The sequence below is a fragment of the Cebus imitator genome, unplaced genomic scaffold (assembly GCF_001604975.1).
Source record: "Cebus imitator isolate Cc_AM_T3 unplaced genomic scaffold, Cebus_imitator-1.0 Scaffold99, whole genome shotgun sequence".
NCBI lineage: Eukaryota > Metazoa > Chordata > Mammalia > Primates > Cebidae > Cebus > Cebus imitator.
In genome coordinates this window covers 5,484,720-5,504,120 of record NW_016107414.1, presented here as the reverse complement: position 1 = coordinate 5,504,120, position 19,401 = coordinate 5,484,720, and the positions used below count along the sequence as shown (strand labels likewise).

The window sequence follows — 19,401 nt, the reverse complement described above, 5'->3', positions numbered from 1 at the left end:
CTAATTAGTAGCTCTGGATTACACAAGCCTTCTAGCATTGAGGTGCATCACCACATTTGCCAGCATAGAAGACTCACACAGGGTATGAAATACCCTACTGCTACAAGGAAAGTTTTTTTTTTTTTTTTAAGTACTTTCTATCATACATATATTGACAGATTTCAAAGAAATTTGGTGGATAAGTAGACCATTGCATTATTATTCTGTCATGCAAGGTTTTAAAAACTGACTCATTAGCAGGTCACAAAATCAAATCATTCTTGGTGAGCATTAAAAATGAAATAGCACATCACACACATTTGTAGCATTAAATATTGTTTTGCAAAACGTTTCAGAATTCTAAATTTTGTGTACACAGGGTTATGATATTAAATTTCTTACTGGGTGCTGAAAGAAGAAAAGTTAAGAAAGCCTGTCCTTCTGCTGGGATATGGCCGATTATCAAGTTTTCTCTACTGGGGGTGAGAAGCATCAAGCTGTTTCGTTTAAGGGTGCATTTTTAGTCCCTGTCATTATGAAAATTATTTTTCATCTTTGATGCACACCATCCCTGTTTCGGTGAAGGGAATGGAAAATGCATTTTACCATGCTGCAAATACAGTACTCCCTCAATTACTTAGATGCTTAAAGAAATAACACTCATTTTAAAAAAAATAACTACAGTTCAAAGCAGTTAGTTTAAACTTTCTTGATGACTAACAGATTTACCCTTAGTCCTCAAAGGTAAATCCTATTCAGTGTGAGTGATCTTGACCTGCCACATTTACAAGGGAGGATATTTCCTGAAATAGGAAGCATCCAGGAAGCTCCTTATAAAGGAAATCCGTTTTCTCATGACCATGCAGATTTCAGTTCAGTAGGTTTGAGCTCAGGCCTGAGATTCTGCATTTCTCACAGGCTCCCAAGTGCGGCTGATGCTGCTGGTCCATGGACAACACCTTTGAGTCCTAAGGAGCCCAAATGCTGGAGGGAAAGGTGGTGAGACCTTGGCCTGGCCGGCCAGGCCTCTTCTATACTACCTGGGCCACTAGCTCCAATCTGACTGGGTGGGATCACAAGGGTTTCTATAGGTAGGAAACATCCTAAAATCTCAGGTAACATCAAATCTCTTCGAAAATATACAAAAGGAGAACAAATAAATTCTTGGTCTCTACCACCTCAGCCTGCCATTGAGGATGAGGCAATTCAGTCTCTGGTCTTTCCTGGCAATGCTGACAGCACAAGTTCCACCGCACCAGCAGCCTGGACATCAAGCTGCTTCTGGGCTCCTCTTTGCCAGGCCTACACACTCACTGCCACTCTGGTTGGCACACCAATCAGAGTCCCTGCTGTGCACAGGAGGGGTGAGAGGGGGCAGCAGCCTGGAAACATTAACATAATTGCCTACTCAGAAACTCAGGACTCAGGTGGCTCACGCCTGTAATTCCAACACTTTGGGAGGCCTAGGCAGACAGATCACTTGAGGGTCAGGAGTTTGAGACCAGCCTGGCCAACATGGTAAAACACTGTCTCTGCTAAAAACACAAAAATTAGCTGGGCATGGTGGCACGCACCTGTAATCCCAGCTACCCGGGAGGCTGAGGCAGAATTGCTTGAACCCGGGAGGCGGAGGTTGCAGTGAGTCGAGATTAGGCTACTGCGCTCCAGCCTGGGCAACAAAGTGAGACTCTGTCTCAAAACAAAAACCACCACCACCAAAACTTGGGACAATACCCAGTCACCACCTCTTCTCGCTGTTGGTGGCACAGAAACAGAGTAAGACGGTGACAGATATTTCCTTATGCAGACCCTTAGCAAATGCAGACAGCAATTCTACCACAGTCAGCACCTCCCTACTCCCTCCCTTATACCTTTGTCACCTGGCACATTTATACAGACCGGTTCCACAAAACACTTTTTAAATGTGCATTTCTTTAATTTTTAAAAATATACACAGGAGAAGCCATGTGTTTTACATAGGAATACACACATTAACAAAGCATTTCTTATAGTTTTCCAAAACTCTGTTATCAGTCAGAAATTTATAAATTAAATATATCAGAATTCTTAAAGTTAAAATGAATTCCCTGAAACTACCAGATATGCTAGACTTTTTCCAAAATCAAATGAACAGAGGATATGGATGTGGTTTGTGTTAAATAAGGTTTATTGTTAGCTTTATTGCCTATAGTCTATAAGATGCAACTTTATTGTGCCTTTGCAAACAGGATACATTTCGTAAAAAATTGATCAAAATTTTCCATACATATAGCTCTATATGATAGATTACAGTGCAACACTATTCTCATTACATAATTATAGAAATACTATAGAACCCAAGAGCACAGGGTAAGCAAAATAAATACAATCCTGAGCCATCTGAACAAGATGATTTGATGAATCCTTTAGTGTAAGTTTAGAAAACACAGAAAAGGAAAAAAATACATGCATACTGCAGTCATGAGCAAAATACATCAAACACCTAGTTCCTTGCTAGGTACAGGTGGGGGCAATGGTGAATTTCAGACACATGCACACTCACTCACGCTCCCATTTTCTTCTGCTTCCCTCCCAGCCCCAACACATTCATTCCCACCCCCTTCCCAAAGAAAAGATCAGGCACTAAATCCTAGTGAACCCCACAACTGCCTTGCTGGAGAAGGTTAAGTGACTGTTAAAATAAGAATGTATGTAGGTCCTCACCCACAACATGAAACAAAGCATGTGCTGTAAGCCAATTCCAGCTGCTCTTGCCTCTTTGGAAGTAAATGAAGCATATGCCCACTACAGCTTGAAACTGTAGTGGAAATGTCTTGAAAACAAAATTTTGTGTCTCTTGCTATGTCTTGAAGTAAAATCAACAGTGGAAAATTCATCCTAAAACTAACTGCCTCGTCTGCTATTAAAATACATTTGTCATTCTATTTTTGGTATCTATTCAATTGTAGTTCATTAAGAACGGTTCATGAAGCTTGTACCGGCTTATGGTAAACATCAGTGTACCACACAAAGCCTGTTGCAGCTAGACAGGCTTATGAAACACCAAATCTTCTATGTGTTCCTTGCTAACATTCCCTCAAGACCACAGCATTCTAGTGTTACCAGAGATAACGTACGTATAGTTAAGTGATGAAAGGTATTTGGTTTGTGTCGTCACCTTATACATCATAGTGATGAAACTAACCAAACTATGCCTCCATGCCTTCCCTGAAAATAACCTGAGTCAGCTGACTAAACAGACTGAGCAGCATGGCTGTCAGTCCACTTTATCAGAGGTTGAGCTGGAAAACCAGAGGGCTAATGTAGTCTACCAGCAGCTTGTTTTGTGCGGTTAACCAAGAGTTCTTGGTTGCTGCAGTGTCCACTGTCCCAAAGGCTAAGCCACGGAGGTGGAAATCATTCACAGCATAAAGAACACTGAATTTAAGCTGCCTAACCTGCGGGACTACCTGGAGAGGACAAGAGAGGATCCTCATTCCCCACAAAATGTGGTGTAGGTTTTAGTGTCTCTGTATACATTAGCTGCTACAGAAAAGTTAAGATTTACTTCATAACTTTCTTATTTTCAATTAAATGTTCACACACTCAAAAAATACACACCCTATGAATATGAGGTGGCTCTTTTCTTCAAAATTTTTAAAATAAAGAGGCACCAATACCCGTTCATTTATGTATTAGAAGTCTCATATAATCACCAATAAAACAACGGAAATAGCATCTGTGATGATCACACAACAGAGAAAAAAGATCAAGAGACAACCTTAGCCACCATACAACTGTACTTGAACACTCAGATGCTCTGGCTAAGTCAGATTCTGAAGACTTGCTAATAAGGTTTTATTGGTGTAGCATAGTCTCATGGCCTTTGTCTGTAACTGATATGTGGAAACAGTTCCCAAGAAAATTTTAGAAACCATTCTGAAATTCTGTCTTCGATGTACCTTATAATTAAATGTGACTGTTAAAATCTTGCCTCTGTCATTATTTTTTTTAAGTGGAGGCAAAGAGAGACAAAAAGCATCCTCCTGTACTGCTGACATGCAGAAAGCATCAGCGATGAAAGAGTCGTGACAGCATTTATGACGGAGTTTCTAGGGTAGGGAGGACAGAATGCTGTATCTCAGCATCTTTGGTTAAGGTCTGGCCTCTTTAAATCCACCTCTCCCTCCCATTTAGTGTCTCATGAATTTTAGATCTATGCACTTAGGGATGGTCACAAGACATAATTTCTACGTAAAATTGTCAGATTCATGAGTTGCAGATTTTTTGGCCCTCACCCTGCCCAGGGTGAGTACAAGGACCTTACACAGAAAGCAGCAAAGTCAAATGCTTCAGTTAAAGCATGTTCTTTTTAAAGTTTTCATGAGCTGCACAAGAAAACTGTCAACAGTTTTTTGACTCCCAACATTAGGAGAGGGATAAAGCTGAGCTCTGGCTTTTGTCCTTAAAAGTGGCCCAAGCCAACTGTATGAAGTGTTCGGTCACCAAACACATTTACCACCAGCCTTCAGAGTACATCTGTCTCATTCAAATCTTATATGAAGCCTAAATGTTGTGTAGGTATATGGGGTGGAAAGATGAGAATAAGCTAACCTTGGCCTAGGGAGGAAAGGGTAAAAAACAAAAACAAAAAAAAACAATACTCTAGGTTTTAATTCAAAGGGAAAAATACATATATATGTATAATAAACTGGTTTACACCCTTAGTCAGACTGTTGCCTGGAATTCTCTACCTTCTCTTTCACAGTCCAGAGTTTGTCTCTGTTCTCTTCCTTCACTGCTTTAGTAAAGAGAGGGGGAACTTCAAAGAGGATTCCAACAGTGAAGCAGAATCATGGGGCAAAAGTCGCTATGGGGCCAGACTGAGGTTGGACCAGACAAGCACTCTGGGCTGGGCCAATCCCAACTGCTGGAGAACCCACATAGCAAGCAGTAGCCATCCACATAGGCCTAGCTGCACAGTATGCAAACAGAGCTTTTCCGCAGCACTCTTTCGCTTCACAAACAAATCCCAGCTCTCCCAGGTAAACAGTTCAGAAAAAAACATCCAGGCTGGTGTACTACTGTAAATGCTGCCAGTTTCTAATTAGCACCAAATCTGTGATTGCCCTCCCTCAGACTAAGTCCATTTGTAGTTTAAAATGTGAAGCGCAACATTTCTCTTTGCTTCTGTTTTCTTTTTTCATTTTCTTATGGAAGTATTCCTATTGATATTCACTCCATGTCAGATGAAATAAAGTCACAAAATATTTGGTGATTTCCATGTAACACTCTTCTTATAATGAAGTAACTTCATGGGCTTAAGTCAGAATTATGTCCACAGAAGTCTTTTCCATGTGGTTCATCATACAGAGAGACTCTTACACATGGCTATTTCTGGACAGTGCATTAAATGAAGATACCTCACAAGAGAAAAGATCATTATCTGTATCCATTAGATTAATATACAGATTCACAGTAATGAAATGATACACTTTGCTGAAGAGAGGCATCGAACATTATACTATTCAAACACAAAAACAGCAATAAACATTCTGCACTACAGAAAATTTGCTAGCTTCTAACTTTAAAGATTTAAAGTGATGGGTCTGGTAACTGCATTTTAGAACTGGAACATGCTGCTTTCCTTCCAGATACACAATGTTTGATGCTGGTGCACATATATACACACATGCACAACACTGTGTCTGCAATGATATAATAGGGCTACCAGGACCAAGAGAGCAAATATCAACTTAAGAACACCTCTAACTTTAGAATTTCATTTTATTAAACATACTTTTAAAACAAGCACCTCTTGGCAATAAAGCAAAAAAAACCAAAAAAACAAATAATAGTACTCCTTCTACTCTAACGGAAGACTTCTCACACCAGCTGGTTAAACAATGAAATTTTTAACACGCAGCCTGCTGGGGCTGCATGCAGAGCTAAAATGCAGGTGTGCTGACTTCTTGGAGCTGGAGCAGAGGAAAACATCAAAAAGCAAATCTGGAATCTATCACAGCTTTCTTCCTTAAGCAAATAAAAATGCAAATTAGTTTCATAACCACAATTTGTCAAACTTTTTCTAAAAACTTTTAATTATGTATACATAACTGAAAATAAAACTTTTTCACAAACACTCTCAAGGCTTACAATTATCAAGAAAATGACAAAAGTAAAAGCAGGAGAAATATTAAACACATGGTGGGGAGGTCAATTTCCGTTTCTGCTCTTAAAAAGTAAAAAAATCACCATATAATTAAGTACAAAAACCTGCACTGAATGACAACTGCTGGTGTATTTACTTGATCAGAAATGAAGACCAAGAATATAATAAAGCCCTATGATAATATTCACTGGGAGCACTCCCCTCAGTGTGTGTACACTAACAGGTTGGCAAAGTTTCTGGAGCATTAGCTTATAGAAACATGGGAGTCCTTGGTTAGCTGCATTATATGGAACATTCTCTTCTGAAATGCGCCCACAATTCAGTTTCACTTACAAATTGCAAACTAAAGTTATCTCTTCAGAAAAATATCTGTTTGGCATCTCCTGGGCTTTGTTCCATTGGACAGTATGGACATTTTAATCTAAAGACAAAAAGAAAACACTGAGTGAAGGAACAGGCTCAGCACTGAGTATTTAATTTTTATCTAGTTACAGAGTATCTTTAACAATTATACACATATATAAGAATACACAAAACACAGGTGTGCCTGTGCTTTGAGGATAAACTATGCTTTCCCTTAATGTAACTGCCAAGATTTGAAGGGTCACAAATACATTATCATCCATGCCAGATCCTAAACTGAAAGCCTCTTCTTCATTGAAAATTGCTTCATAAACAAAACAAAGATAACTTTTCTGAAAATTGTTTTTGGGGTTTCAAAAATAAATTCAATTTCCCTTTCCCAAAGGTTAAGGTTGCATCAGTCTCTAAATGAATTTCAAATGCACTGGTCACACAAATCCATTCAAGGGCAGTGAATGTGATGGCAGCTATAAGCTCACACCAAGAACAGAACAGCCCACATGGCTCACAGTGGGACATGAAACCAGTACAGTCTGAATGAAGATCAACAATTTTGGCCTGGCATGGTGGCTCATATCTGTAATCACAGCACTTTGGGAGCCTGAGGTGGGTGGATCGCTTGAGCTCAGGAGTTTGAAACCAGCCTGGGCAAACGTGGTGAAACCGCATCTCTAATAAAAATACAAAAATCAGCCAAGCATGGTGGAGCGTATCTTGTGATTTCAGCTATTCAGGAAGCTGAGGCATGAAAATTGTTTGAACCCGGGAGGCAGAGGTTGCAGTGAGCTGAGATTGCATCACTGTACTCCAGCCTGAGTGATGGAGTGAGACTCAATCTCAAAAAAAAAAAAAAAAAAGTTGAGCTCACTATCTAAAATAAATTTAAAATGCACATATTCTTTGAACCAGCAATTTGAATTCTAGGAATTTATGTATCATGTATAGATAATTCACTTGAGCACTGTTTAGAGAAACAAATGTTCATCAATAGGGAACTGGCTACCCAATCTTATATTTCTGTACAGTAGAATATGCTGCAGCTTTAACAAAAACCACGAGGGCTGTTTCTGCAGCATAGAAAAAGATCTCCAAGATACATCACTAAGCGAAAACGGCAAACTATGGAACATTTTTTAGCATGCAACCATTTGTATAAAAAAAGGAGAAAATCTATCACCTGCCCAAAAAGTTAAGGAAGTTAAAGACATGCTTATAAATCTAATCACCAAATCCATAAACAAATAAAAAATAGTCAAATCAGATGCCACCTACTCTGCCAAATGAATAGTTAAGAAATGTATTTAGTTCTAAATCTAGCTGCATTTTTTCAATCCTCATTACTTCTTATCCTCCTACCAAGTTCCAAAACCAAATTTATTTGCTAATATTTTTAAAAAGTCACTTACTTGCTACCATTAAACATTTTATTCAGGGCATCTCTTGATATAATATGACCACAGACCAATTTCATGGGTGGATTGTTATCTGTTGTTTGCTGACGAAGAATGGGGCAGGCAAATATAGAGTGATACCAGCACTTTTTACCAAGGTCCACTTCAATCTGTTAAAAAAGAAAAAAGCTAAAGTCATTATTTCGCAAAACCATCCACATAGTAATATACACTGTGCAGCAAAGAACACTGATCAGATATATTCACCTGAATATAACTTTCTATAGCACTCTTCTAACTCAAAGATGGAGAGTCTTAGTGATTCAAAGCGTTAATTAGCCTTCAAGATTATTTTCAAGAAAGCTGACAAAACATAAAAACAAGCCTGACAAACAGTGACCAGGTTATCACCTCTAATGGGCAGATCACCACGTCTAATGGCTTTACTGGCTGGACAACACAGTCTTTAGGTGAATTCAGACTTCAGTCTGCTCTGTCCTAGGGCATGTTAGAGATGCTTAAAACATAAACGGGAAACTGCCAGATGCCAGGCACCTGCCTCCACAAAACAAGTGAAGGCTCAAGTTCTTTTCACTTGTTCAAGTTAGCAGCAGTGGAGTAGGAGTGCTGCTTATATTCTGACCACACTCAGGCCTAGAACTGCACCTGTGCCTTTAATCAGAAAAGATCTTGGAGAAGAAGCTGGGGAAACCAACTGACAGGGTTACCAGCTGAAAGAACAAGGTAACTGCAAAGAAACCTGTGTATAGGTGTGATACAAACGGCAAAAAAAAAAAAAAAACCCAAATGCATGTTAGCTTTTCAGGGTCTGTGACACAATCATGACATAAATGACAATTCCAGGCCGGAGTCTTAGTGTCTGTCAGAGACCTGGCAGAAACACACATACAATTACCTCTGCCACTCCATGTCATAACTGCACCATGGCAGCCACAATTTGAGTGCCCATCATGTGTCCCATACTATTCTAGGCATGCTTATGTTATCTCTAGCCTTCAGCAGCCCCATAAAGAGAAAGCTACGCCCTGTCTTAGAGATGAATACGCTACTGCTTAGAGAAGTTCCAGGGCTGGCAAGTGATTGGTGCTGATGTTTAAAACCATGGTCCTTTCCACGAAAAGCAGTAGCAATACAGTACTGAAGGCCCACTGATGACTACAGGTGTTAAAAGAATGACCTTGAACAGCTCTATACTTATTTCTATTGGCATTAGGAAAATGTAACCGGTGCAAACCCAGGATCTTAACAACAATTGTTAAGACAAAAGCAAATCCAATTAAAATTGCTTTTATATTTGAAAAACAATCACAGGAGTGGTTTGTGAACTGCACTGCAGAACACAGTGCATGCTACTGTATGTATAACACTCTCCACTTCTGATGTTTTCCTTCACCATTTTTCAAGGCCACTTCAAGTCAAAATTATAAGAATACTCCTCCAAGGTCCCCCATATATACTAGGTTCCTCATTTGTATTGTTTAATCTTTTACATATCCATAAAAGAACTACTGTCAAATGACTACAATAATGTTTCCTGATTAAAAGATAAGATGAGCATTTAAAGATGCCATATTTTTCTAATGACAGTAAAAGTAAATAGCCAATAGAAAATGGAACTCACAGGTAATTCATCTTTCTGGTTCCAAACTCCAGTGCACTGTCTTTGTTCAATCACAGCTTTGATGTTAATTAAAGCTGGCAGCGCCACACAACCTGCTGAGAAACTAGGAGAGCAGAATAGGAAATGTCAGTGCCAGGCCAGGTGTCAGGCCACTTGGTCGAGGGAGACATCAATTTCTCCAGACTCTCTATGCCGCACGCCCTGGCCACTGGACAGGGCGGAAGCCTTATGTTCTGCTAGAAGTAAGCCTAGCCATTTCCACTAGAAGAAAAATAACTTGTTTTCCCTCCCCTTCTTCCCCAGGCCCACTGGTTTATTTCCTGAAGTTACTGAAAAACAATCCCAGTTAAAAAATAAAACTAAATTTACTAAACAAACCTCACCAATATGGGGAGAAATGCAGTTAAAGAATGCACAACTTAAAAAAAAAAAACAAACTAAAACTCATCTGGCTAGGGTGATTTAACTTGAGCTTACTTCCTCAAAACATAGAAAATCAAAGTTTTAAAACATCCATTTTAAAAAAGAAAGAAGATTTGCAAAACCAATTAATTCAAATGAAGGAAGAGCAGGAATTAAGAACTACTACTCTTCCAAACAGGGTAGTTTCAGCATCTGATTATGAAAGAAAAAGAGATGTTCTTGGACAAAATTCTGCATTCAGCAATATACAAGATATAACTTCCTTTCCTATTCTCTTTCTTTCAGACCACCTACAACCATATTTGTTTATTTTTCTTACACAATGTGGTCCAAGGTATATGCTAACTAGAACAGTGATACTAAAAATGTGGTCTGCAGACGGTGCTGATTTATATACCATTTTTGGTCCAAAGGAAAGAAGTACAGAATTGAGAATGAAGTTTTTAGAGAATTTCATAACAACAACAGATGGTGATGGCTCACTCCTATAATTGCAGCACTGTGGCAGGCCAAGATGGGAGAATTACTTGAGTCCAGGAATTTGAGACTAGCCTGGGAAATACAGTGAGACCCCTTGTTCTCTACAAAAAATATAAAAATTAGCCATTAGCCAGGTATGGTAGCTGTGTGCCTGTAGTCCTAGCTACTCAGCAGGCTGAGGTGGGAGGATCCCAGAAGGTTCAGGCTGCAGTGAGCTATGATCATGTTACCACACTCCAGCCTGGACAACAGAATGAGACCCTGTTTCGAAAAGTAAATAATTTCATAATAATCTTATATTAGTGCCAAAAAAGGTTTCATATTGTACAAAACAACCAGGTTTAATGGGCTCAGCTTATCAGTCAAATGACATGCTCACCCCTGAAACACGTTTTTGCCTAGTTCTTCTTATCCCCAGATCACCCCTGTCCAGGGTGGAAGCACTCATTTCTTCGATCTGGAAGTGTTGGCAGCCAAATGTCAGCTGTGATCGTCTCTTCAGGACTGTCCTCAGTTGAAGACAGCCATCTGACCAGAGTCACATCCGGCGATTGCTCGATGTGAGGATACAGAAGCCTAGCCCTTTAGGCCCAATTTGGGACAACTCCACAGGCCCATCAAAGCTCCAGAGCTCCTTAGGGACGGCAGAGACCTTGTTGCAATTCTAACACAGTCTAACTTCCCTCTCTGCTCAGTCCTGCTGTTTTCATTCCCCCAGATGCTGATGTCAATAAAGTTCCTGCATGTACATTCCCTCGAGAGTCTGTTCCTCAGGGAACCTGATGGCAACAATACCTCAGATTATAGCTAATTGCATTGGTTTGCTTCGATGCTAGAATAGAGCACCCTGTGAAATGCACCTTATCCATCTTTGTATCCAACACAGTGCCCACAGTGCTTGGCACATAGTAGGTATGCAAAACATTTGTGGAATTAAATGAACAGAGGAGCTAAAAAAAAAAGTTATTTTCTTAAAACACGTTCTTAAAATGTTTTGGTTTCGGGACCCCTTTTCATGCTGAAGTATTAAGGATCTCAAAGAGCTTTTGTTTTCATGAGCTATATGTTTTAATGCACTAGAAATTAAAATGAGAAATGTAAAAGGTGCCCCTTAGTCCATTTAAAAATAAAATACCATGCCATTATAAACAACATTCTTATAAAAATAACTACACTTTCCAAAACAAAAATATATTTGTGAGAAGAGTGGCACTGTTCCACACTTTTACAAATCTCCTGAATGACAGCTGGATTCTTATAGCTTACTCTGCATTAAATCTATTGTGATATGTTCTTTTGGTTGAGGTAAATGTAAAAAACCTTGTCTCATGCACATGACTAGACTACTTTGATCACTTTTTTAGATCATTGTGGATATTCCTCCTTAATACCATACCAAAACTGACTTTTCATAGTTTTGGTCAAAACAGGTAGTAGTTTTCTAAAAGCAGAGCAGAATCTGAAACTTTACCATTAAACTTTCTGTACCCTGCTACATTAAAAATTCATTTGTCTGTCTTGTACTTTAAATGACTTTTACTCATGCATGCTTTTGTAAGATCATACTTAATTAAGACCTTTCAAATGTGATAAGGTTTCTTCATTCACTTAAAAAAAAATGGCTGGGTAATATGGTGCACAACTGTAGTCCCATCTACTCAGGAGCCTGAGGCAGGAGAATCACTTGAGCCCAGGAGTTTGAGTCCAATCTGAGCAACATAGCCAGACTCTGTTTCTTAAAAATTTAGGGGGGAAAAAAAAAGATGGACAAAAACCTGAGTGTGAATAACTGTATGTTAATAATTCTTTCAAGTAAAAACTATTCCACGGCTGGGTGCGGTGGCTCATGTCTGTGATCCCAGCACCTTGGGAGGCCAAGGCAGGTGGATTGTCTGAGGTCAGGAATTCAACACCAGCCTGGCCAACATGATGAAACCCCATCTCTACTAAAAATACAAAAATTAGCTGGGCCTGGTGGCAGGCACCTATAATCCCAGCTACTCTAGAGGCTGAGACAGGAGAATCGCTTGAACCCAAGAGGTGAAGGCAGCAGCGAGCTGAGATTGCACCACTGCATTCCAGCCAGGGGACAGAGTGAGACTCCGTCTCAAAACAAAACAAAAAACAAACAAAAAAAACTATTCCATGAAAAAAAGGGACTAGCTAGCTCATTAACGCAAAACAACATACTTCTTCTCAAGACAATTACAATAATTTGGCATAAACTAAAGTGCTTTATATGGATTTCCTGTTTTGTCATACAAATTATTAAGATGATGTATACTTAAAGGTCAAAATTTCATAAAATAATTTAAATGTTTTGTAGCGATGGAGTCTAGCTATGTTGCCCAGATGGGTTGCAAATTCCTGGCTTCAAGAGATCTTCCCCACTAAGCCTCCCAAAATTACAGATGTGAGCCACCACACCAGGCCAAGAGCTTTTTTTTTTCTGAGACAGAGTCTCGCACTATTGCCTGGGCTGGGCTGGAGTGTAATGGTGTGATCTTGGCTCACTGCAACCTCCACCTCCCAGGTTTAAACAATTCTCCTGCCTCAGCCTCCTGAGTAGCTGGGATTACAGGTGTCTACCACCAGGCCCAGCTAATTTTTTGTATTTTTAGTAGAGATGGGGTTTTACTATGTTGGCCAGGCTGGTCTCGAACTCCTGACCTCATGATCCACCTGCCTTGGCCTCCCAAAGTGCTGTACAGGCATGGTTAAGTAAAACTAGCATTTCTTAAGCTATAAGTGTGTGATGGTGAGGAATCCACCAAGTATTTGTGGAGTTTGTACCACCACCCAGACTTGTGCTAAGGCTCTAGCAGTTTAGCCCATCACTGTTTCTGGACCACCTGTACTAATGTCTACACAGTGAAAAAGGCTCTCAGGATCCCCTGAGGTTCACATACCACACTTTCAAATCTGCTGCTCTAAAACAGTATCACTGCCAATTGTGCTATCTTTTGAAATATCAATTGCACTCTTCTTCAGAAAGACTAAAGTTCTTTTGGTCTTAAACATCAAGAACCAAACAAGTTAAGGAGAGGTGACTAATGCAGTGCATACTTCAATAACACTGGGCCAATTTCCATACCTGACACTGAGAGGGGACTCCACGGAGAGCCCCAGGAGGGCACAAGCATCCCGTGTAAAGATGTCACAGATATCAGCCCACTGGTTGGCATCAAGTAGGTGAACATATGGTGAGTTCTCAATCCCTTGTCTCAGATACACAAGGCTTCCCATCAAAACCTGAATGTCTAAAAAAAAGCACCAGCAAGAAAGCATTAGTTTGCTTGCCGGTAATAAGCTGCGAAAGGCAAGAATACCACCACCCATACTGATACAGCCTAACATAATGTATTAACAAGTCTTTTAAAATTCTGATCCTTAAGCTTGGTTTCTTCCTTCACCCTAAATTAAACAAATAGCATGGAGAGAAAAGGAAAGTAGTGAAAATACTGAACTTATATATAAATTCTTATTCACAGCATAGCATTACCATTACCTAGAGGAGTCACAATTATGTCATCACATTATCTCTGATTGCAGAGATAATGTATTCCTACACAGATACGAGGTGTTAACAGTTGCCACCTTGGCTCTCTGACACTTTGCTGTGGCAACAGCAGCAGCATACAGCCAGTTGGGGGTGGAAATGAGCACACACTTTGCTCTTTCTCAGGTCCCCTCTTAGTTTAATATGGAATTCCAAAATCTGCAACATCTCTGACTTATAAGAGGCTTTAATATTTTTGCATTTGTTCTAGAGCCAGTCAGAGCTTTTCCTGTAAGTGATTATCATCTACAACTGTTTACTGGCAAATATGTATTAGCTCTAGTTAAGAACTGTTAAGTTACAGTGGTGGCTATAGCCCTGATTCAAACATTAATAATATCTGACTCCAGACTCACCTTTTTGATGATTTAGGGCAAATGGCTGAAAATTTTTAGCATATTGTAATGCCTCTCGCTGATTTGTGGTTCCACCCATTAACAGGCTAATAAAATACAGTCTGTGTAGCTTAAATTCCAAGGAGCTGTTTTGAGCTATAAGCATTTCCCGGTTTGATACTGCCCACCTAAAGAAAAGGCAAAAAAGACTTTAAGAATAATTAAGTGCATAAGCAAGGTGTCTTAACAACTATTTGAAACCCAGTAAAACAAAAAAGCAGTTTGGTCTGCCATCTTGTGGAGATCAATGGTAACATCAATCCTTAGGACCAAGACTTGTCCTGAAAGTAACCACCAACTACATCTGCAGAGGCCCGTCAACCAATGAAAGAAAAAGCATTAAGGTAGATGACAGTTACCAGAATAAGTCTGATGTATCACATAACACATCTGAACTTGCATAGGACCACACTTTGAAGCAGCGTCAGCCATGAGATTCAGAAGTAGATTGCCTATATCCACTGCTCTTTTCCTGTAAAACTGGCCTAATATATACAAGCATGAATCAAAGATCCTGAAAGGGAACTACACTTTCCAGCTTTCAATAACTGCAAGATTTTGTGCTACTCACTTTGGGATTAAAAACAGTAAATACTGTTATTTCCCCTCAAAGTGCTTTTAGTCTTATCAGGAAGATAAAGCCAGACAAATATCATGCAGTAAATCTTACCGTGCAAAATGATTTATACAAACATTGCTTTCTTTTTTGAGACAGAGTTTCACTTTGTCATCCAGGCTGGAGTGCAGTGGCGCATTCTCAGCTCACTGCAACCTCCGACTCCCAGGTTCCAAGTGATTCTCCTGCCTCAGCCTCCCGAGTAGCTGGGATTACAGGCATGTGCCACCACGCCCAGCTAATCAAACATAGTTTCAATAAGGGAAAAAAACTAGATTCAATTTTAAATGAGCCAAAATATAGTCCCTCAGGCTTCTACAGAACAAATAGTCGGAATAACCAGTCCTGAACTGCAACTACCAGGTCAGGTGAGGACAAAGGCAGGAAAATATACAGCCAGCTGTTAAATGAAATTTTGCAGTAAGGGAAAAAGAAAAAACTACTTTATTTCTCTAAATATACTAACATACAGAAGCTGTTAGTATTATATTACTTAATTTGACTATCAGACAAATATTCCCCACCTAATTCACCAAAGATCGCTGGAATCTGAACTGGGTATAAATATAAAATCTGAGTAATTCCACAAACTACAAGAGTAAAAACCTTCCAAATTATTTAGAATGAATTCACTCATTGGGATTGGACTTCACAGAGCTGCACTTTTACTGGGTGCTAACCTTCCTTGAAAGGGCTGTACATTCTAATTAATTTGCTGGTGTATTCACATCTTAGAGTCAAATTAAAATGGTGAAACCCCGTCTCTTACTAAAAATACAAAAATTAGTGGGGCAGGATGGCATACGCCTGTAATCTCAGTTACTCAGGAGGCTGAGGTAGAAGAATCGCTTGAACCCAGGAGACAGAGGTTGCAATGAGGTGAAATTACACCACTGCACTCCAGCCTGGGCAACAGAGCGAGACTCCATCTCAAAAAAAAAATAATAATAATAATAATTAGAAGAAGTAAATGTTCCATCTGAACTACAAGCATCTTTCTATTCTAGTGCCATATAAGTGAAAAGATGTTGAAGTGATTTTACCCTGGTCTTTATAGTGATAGGACTTTTCCAATATGCTTTGTACCATTAGCTTCCTGTAGGCTTAGGTCTTGCCCTAGCTTCACCTTGGTGTCATTTTCAAATCTTCCTAACCACATCCAATTTCACTTCTAGAGATTTTTCTTGTTGCCAAGTCCATCTTCCAATTATCCATTTTTGTAAAATGTCACATGGGTTTATCACTGGGAGTCAGAGGTGATACAACTACACACTTGTTGCCTGAGGATAACTGACAGTAGATGTGCAGTGACCACTGAAACTCAGAAAGAAGGGACAGAACTAGTCATGACCATGATGTGCCTGTTACTCACGTCCTGATCTGCAGACTGAAGAGCTGGCGGAGAAGTGTATTTTATACAACTGCTTACAGTTAATACACCATGGTGACTGAAATCTGAACTGTGTTGTTGGCAGCCAGGTGTTATTTAACTAAACTGTGATAAAAATGCATTTATGTATATTGGAAAGACTGCCCATAGGTTCAGTAAAGAATACAAGGGTTGAGTGCGGTGGTTCATGCCTGTAATCCCAGCACTCTGGGAGGCTGAGGTGGGTGGATCACCTGAAGTTGTGAGTTCGAGACCAGCCTGACCTACATGGAGAAACCCTGTCTCTATTAAAAATACAAAATTAGCCAGGCATGGTGGTGCATGCCTGTAATCCCAGCTACTTGGGCAGCTGAGGCAAAAGAACTGATTGAACCCGGGAGGCAGAGGCTGTGGTTGGCTGAGATCACGCCATTGCACTCCAGCCTAGGCAACAAGATCAAAACTCCGTCTCAAAAAAAAAAAAAGAATACAAACAGGAGAGAAAGAACACAGAGATCTCAGTGGTAAGAGGTTACTTTATAAAGACAAAGTTCCAGATTGATATAATGAAGAAAGATGTAAAGTTTGAGAAACTGAGCAAGTCAGGGGTGTCTATGACTCATTCTCATAAATCTTAAAGAATTAGAAAACAAGATTAGTTTTCTATTTGTCACCAAAATTATTCCTGGCCCTCTCCTTTTCTTTTTTTTTGTTTTGTTTTTAGGCGGAGTCTCACTCTGTCGCTCAGGCTGGAGTGCAGTGGTGGGATCTTGGCTCACTGCAACCTCCACCTCCCAGGTTCAAGCCAATCTCCTGCGTCAGCCTCTCAAGTAGCTGGATTACAAGCGAGAACCACCGCGTCTGGCTAATTCTGTACTTAAAGTAGATATGGTGGGAAGGGGGAACAAGCAAACTAAAAATGCAGTGACAAATTATTACCTCTGTAATTTTTTTAAAAAAAAATTCTGCTCCCAAATTTCTAGCAAGGACCATGAGAGCACTGTCACACTTGGAACTACTCCATTTAGAGAAACACTGAAAATCCCCAAAATGACACTTAGTAGGATCAACAGTGTCACACTGATCTCTGTGCACTGCCACTACATTCTTCTGATGAAGAGCCTTTTGGGGGCCTTTCTACCAACAAACCCCAAAACAGTATTTCTTCTGAGAAGACTAAGTCAGAAGCAATCAACATCTACACAATTACCCAGAAGAAACATTGGCATTAATTATCCTAACTGCCAGGCCTGTAAAAACACTTGGCACACTGTTACCTCCATATTTAGAATTTCTACATCATTCCAAAAATAATAAATACAAGATTTTGCCTTCATAGTTAGCTGTTCTCCCTTAGGAACCTAACTGGTCAGCATTAGTGGGTTTCTCTCTCTCATCTTACAATTGTGTCAGCCTGGGTGGGTATCTATTTCTAGTAATACTTGAAAAATAAAAAAACAGCCTCTTGCCAATCCCACAGCATACTCCACTATAACCTTTCACAGCATTTTAAAGGTTTACAAAAACTTCTTTTTCTAGTTTCCTTTAAGGCTATACTCTCGGTGGTAAAAAGCTGAAGTTCAGGGGAATGAATGACATTTTTTATTACTCCACAGGGGTGGACCGGGTGAAATGTCGTTAGTAATATGAATCAAATGCTTAAAAATTCAGAGAATGGTAAACCTGATAAAAATCAAAGTTCAGTCAAAAAAGTGAAGAACTCTGTAACTTTGCTTTAGAGACTGAAAAAAAGACTTACAGTTTCATTTCTTAGAAAACTACCATTTTCAAATGGTAATTTCTCAGCTATGGGATGAGTCCATTGCTGAAACTACTACCATTTAACTCATTTCATAGTTGGTGTGAGTCTCTGTCCTTTTCACGTGCTATTTAAGAAACCACACATATATGGTATTGCATATATAACTCTACTTAAAACATACAAATATACACACACACACCTTTATATGAATTTCTCAGTAATGCAAAGATTAATAAGAGCTACACATAGCAGTGGTCACCATATTGGATAAACAACTCTACGGATTAGTGATCTTTTTAAAGTACTTAATATGACTTTGCCTTACTTACTGCTAGTTTCCAATCACAAAAAAACAAGGTATTTTATAAATCTAATAACAGATCTGTATTTTACAAGCACAAACTCCAGTGTCTTTCCCAGGTCTCCCTTTTCTTTCCTATCATGTGTGTTTGGCCTCCCAGCTAGTTTAGCTCCTTATGTTTTTAAACATTTAGTCCCAGGGACCATTTAAGTTTTCTCTTTCTATAAAGACTCTCAATTTCTCTAGTCACAAGTTTCCTACTCATTTCCAATACTGCTCAAGTCTTTGGTGAGGATGTATTCAGATAATGTCTATTCTTTCTCCTAAGGAATACCTACAAACCTGTATAAACTTTCACCATCAACAAATATAAAATATAAAATAAGGACACGTGCAAGCAAATGTTCATTGCAGCACTGTTTACAATAGCAAAGACCTGGAACCAACCCAAATGCTCATCGATGATAGGCTGGACAGGGAAAATGTGGCACATATACACCATGGAATATTATGCAGCCATCAAAAATGATGAGTTTGTGTCCTTGGTAGGGACATGGATCAACCTGGAAACCATCATTCTCAGCAAACTGACACAAGACCAGAAAATCAACCACCACATGTTCTCACTCATAGGTGGGTGTTGAACAATGAGAACACATGGACACAGGGAGGGGAGCACCACACACTGGGGTCTGTTGCGGGGAAATAGGGGAGGGTCAGTGGGGGGTGGGGAGTTGGGGAGAGACAGCATGGGGAGAACTGCCAGATATAGGTGAAGGGGAGGAAGGCAGCAAATCACGCTACCATGTGTGTACCTATGCAACAATCTTGCATGTTCTTCACATGTACCCCAAAACCTAAAATGCAATTAAAAAAAAATAAAAATAAATAAATAAAATGTAAAACAGTGTTATCAACCCAAATATTTTTTTCTCTTCTGGCTTTTTCTTTTCTTTTTTTTTTTTTTTTT

The 19,401-nt window shown here is 39.5% G+C and overlaps 1 protein-coding gene across 4 annotated transcripts in view; it reads right to left on the bottom strand.

The window, feature by feature from the left end:
- The window catches only part of RMND5A (required for meiotic nuclear division 5 homolog A), a 68,819-nt gene that overhangs the window by 6,557 nt on the left and 42,861 nt on the right, over positions 1–19,401 (bottom strand). Inside the window, exons 5-10 of one of the 4 annotated variants that reach the window (XM_017536645.2) lie at positions 14,345–14,511; positions 13,524–13,689; positions 9,527–9,629; positions 7,900–8,054; positions 6,464–6,551; positions 1,892–5,991 (exon numbers count right to left, since the gene is read on the bottom strand). In XM_017536645.2, the coding sequence (XP_017392134.1) occupies positions 6,488–6,551; positions 7,900–8,054; positions 9,527–9,629; positions 13,524–13,689; positions 14,345–14,511 (655 nt within the window). In that variant the 3' untranslated portion in view covers positions 1,892–5,991; positions 6,464–6,487. Of the gene's footprint in view, positions 1–1,891; positions 6,552–7,899; positions 8,055–9,526; positions 9,630–13,523; positions 13,690–14,344; positions 14,512–19,401 lie in introns of those variants that run through there. The other 3 variants (XM_017536646.2, XM_017536648.2, XM_017536643.2) reach the window with 3 other exon arrangements.